The sequence below is a fragment of the Bison bison genome, unplaced genomic scaffold, assembly GCF_000754665.1.
Source record: "Bison bison bison isolate TAMUID 2011002044 unplaced genomic scaffold, Bison_UMD1.0 scf7180017864356, whole genome shotgun sequence".
Lineage (NCBI taxonomy): Eukaryota > Metazoa > Chordata > Mammalia > Artiodactyla > Bovidae > Bison > Bison bison.
Window position 1 is genome coordinate 2,943,595 of NW_011494928.1, and position 3,391 is coordinate 2,946,985.

Here is a 3,391-nt window from a genome sequence, read left to right on the forward strand (position 1 = left end):
CCTCGTCCTCCGACGTGTCGGCCAGCTGCGGCTTCGACGACTCCGAAGTGGCCGTGAGTGACTATGAGAGCGTTGGGGAACTCAGCCTCGCCAGCCTCCACATTCCCTTTCTGGAGACCCAGCAGCAGACCCAGGTGTAGAGGCGGCATCGAGCCCGCGGGCTGGCACAACGCGCAGAGACCGGCTCGGCTCGCAGCTCCGCACAGCAAACAACGTGGTATTTTCAGCTGGAAACTCTTTCCCCGTACTGTCACGAGCAAGCTCGACTCCGCTTGGGTGAAAAGGAAAGGCTCAGAAATTGTTTCTGAGAGGTGAACCATCGTCCGGGCAGCACATGCCTGCCTACATGACCCAGAGGTGCACCGAGGTTTTCAAGGGGGAATCAAGCTCAGCCGTGATGTTAGACGGCCCGTCTGTCCGCTTTGTGCAGTCTTGTGCCCTGGGAAGTGTTACAGCGTCGGTCTGGTCCTTGCAGTATTAATAACTGGCAGCAAGCCAAGAGGCTTTGTTGCATGTAATTTTGAGCCAATGGGGGGAAGTGAAAATAGTAGTTATGACTGTTGGGAAAGTTAGTCTCTTAGGCAAAAGAAAAGAGGAACGACCATTATTAAATAAGAAAATGGGCTGAAGCCTTTCAAATCAACTTTTTATTTTTTTTAAATAAGCTACCCAATTTTCAGCTATAAAGTTAGGTTTGAGTAACATGTTTAGTATGCTCAGTTATTTTTGTTTGTTTGTGTTAAGCATCCAAAATAATATAGTTATATTTTATGATCATTGAGAAAGATATCAATGAAGAGGAATACTTGAGATATCTGGGTCCCATTTTGTAAGTTGAGGGGAAAGTTAATATTGTGCAAACATTGGAAAGAATGTGATTATCAGTCTTTGTGTTTTCCAGTAAATATTCTTGACTGTAACTACAGTTTTAACATTGAGGCAGAAATTGGCCTTTGTTCTGAGAATCAGGAAATAAAGAGACAAAAAAAAGGAATATTTTAGTACATTGTTCCCTAGAATGAGAGATATTGAGAGATTTAAGCAGAATTCACAAATTCAAGGGAAAAAAATTTAATACTTCCAAAGTTTTCAGCTAGATAATCACAGTTCTTGATAATGCAGATAAAAGGTGTGTGTTTTAAATTGGTAGCATCATCACTATAGATGCAATTTTGTTTTTTACAAAAAGGAGAAGAAAGATTAGTTACTGTGTATAAATTATAATAGTGTGTGTGTCTGGGCCTATGTACAGATATGTGCTTGCACTCAGTAAGGCTGCTCTTGAGGAAAAGTGACAGGAAGGTTTTAGGATACAACCTGTGTTAAAAATCCTGCCAGCAAGGCCAACCTTCCGATTTCTCTGATCTTGATGATATTAGAGAAACACCAAATGCCATATTTTTTTCCGATTCAGTTAACTTTATTTTGGTATTGCCGTTTATATTAACTTGAAGCAAAACTGAGCTTTTTTAAGGAAGAAGACAAAACAGTATTTTGTTATAATTTTTCAGAACTAAACTCTTATTTGAAAAAAGCATAAAGTTTCATTACCCCCTGCCCTTTGGTTCTCCTCTCTTCCGACATGCGGGCTTTGACCTTGAGTTTCCAAAATTGCCAGGAGAATCATCTGACTGGGAATACAGTAACTCGAAGCTTAAAGGTGATGAGCTGAGTAACTTTTCTCTTTTGCATCAGTCGGCTCATGGGCACGTGCACAGAGGCCATGGTTAAATAAATGCGTATTTGCACTCTCTGCATATGAGCGAATCTCTGTGTCCACAGTTTCTGGTGACATACGGCGTTGGTGTGTCTCATCCACTCAGACGTATTTTTCAGTTGTTTCACTCATGTTCAGTCCACTTCTTTATAGGAGTCAGTGTTTCCACAAGTTTGTGGTTAAAACAAACAAACAAAAATTCCGATTCATTCTCAAGCTTCCTGAGTAAAGTGTACACTCATACACTTCAAGATTTTTCAGCTTTTCTCCTCTTCCTATCTCTTAGTCAGACCTACTCATGGAAACATTATCTGCACTGTGGTCTTGAAATAAATGAATTTCACTAAGGCTGCTTGGGAGAATGAAATCTTTGGTATGTTCCTTAAGTAAGAAACCCATTTGCAAGAATCACAGAGAAAAGACAGACTAATGGTCTAGAATAGAATCGCTGCTACACTTTCTATGATGCAGTGGCATAAAAAACAATCAAAGTAAAACCAACAATTCATTTCTTGCCCCAGGAAATATTAGAAGGAGATTAATGCCGATGAGTCACTCCTGCTTGCACAGCATACCCTCCAGGCAGAGTGCCCTCGGAACCCAGTAATGAAGTAATAAATAGATCCTAATGCTGTTGTGAAGTCACCCAAGAAAATTGTGCCCACTCTTGGCTCTGAACTGTATAAAATACCTCTTTCTTCAGGATGTCTTCCCCTGGTTTTCTGCAGAGTAGCTCTGCAGCTAAATGTATTCCAGACAAGTGTGTTATGTTTTGATCAATTACCTTTCAACACATGGTATCTTTTCACTTTCTGGATAATTAGCTTTTCCTGTAGATTCTGAAATGGTTTGCAGCCAGGCCAAGATGGAACTAGGTGGGGTGACCAATGATTCAAGAGCTGGAAGGGTCCTTAAGATCTGCTTATCCAATCCCCTTATTTTATCAAAGAGGAAACATACCCAGAGAGGGGAAGGGACTCACCCAAGCTCACACAGAAAGTTAAGTAGCTGAACAAGAACTAGAACTCATCCATTTGACCAGTATTCTTTCTATTATTATTATTCACCACTAATCTGCATGGGGCATGGTATCTGCCTGCTTCTGCTGGAGCTTTGATTTCACCCCATTCCTGCTTTGGGATATACTAGAAGATAGAACTCATGGAGAGTATTTCTCTGGAAGCCTCATGATCTTAGGGTTTTTTTGCAGCTCCCATAGGAAAGGTGTATTGACAAAATTCATACATTTCTTTGGACATCTATCAAAACTGCTTTCACCAAATGAATGTTTTCTAAAATGAGGATGGAATGATAGTTATAAAATGGAACTCAAACTGATCAGTAAGTACAGTAAAGCTCTGATTATATTACCTACCGGGTCCATTTGTTTTTCTTTTTTCTTTCCTCCCAGCCCTGGTATTTATGCCTACCCCATTCACCCTGATGAACCACATGGGAAAGATTTAAGCCAATTAGTGTCTTTCCCATACATGTTTTCCTCACCTGTATGCGCTACCTCTGGAAGCCATTTTCCATAGCCCATTGTAGGCACTTTACTTGTATTGCACACATTCTGATTAGGTTGAGAGTAGCTGGACTAGTGGTGCTTGTCATACAGTCAGCAGAAGCTCTGGGCTGTAAAAGATAAGGTAGGTGTTTAATTTATTTGCTTTC

The 3,391-nt window shown here is 40.8% G+C and overlaps 1 protein-coding gene across 1 annotated transcript in view; it reads left to right on the forward strand.

Annotated features, from left to right (window-relative positions):
* Positions 1 to 3,087, forward strand: part of FAT3 (FAT atypical cadherin 3) — a 644,263-nt gene extending 641,176 nt beyond the window's left edge. Inside the window, exon 26 of the mRNA XM_010855186.1 lies at positions 2 to 3,087. Within this exon, the coding sequence (XP_010853488.1) occupies positions 2 to 140 (139 nt within the window). The 3' untranslated portion in view covers positions 141 to 3,087. The remainder of the gene's footprint in view (position 1) is intronic.
* The last annotated feature ends 304 nt before the right edge of the window (positions 3,088 to 3,391 follow it).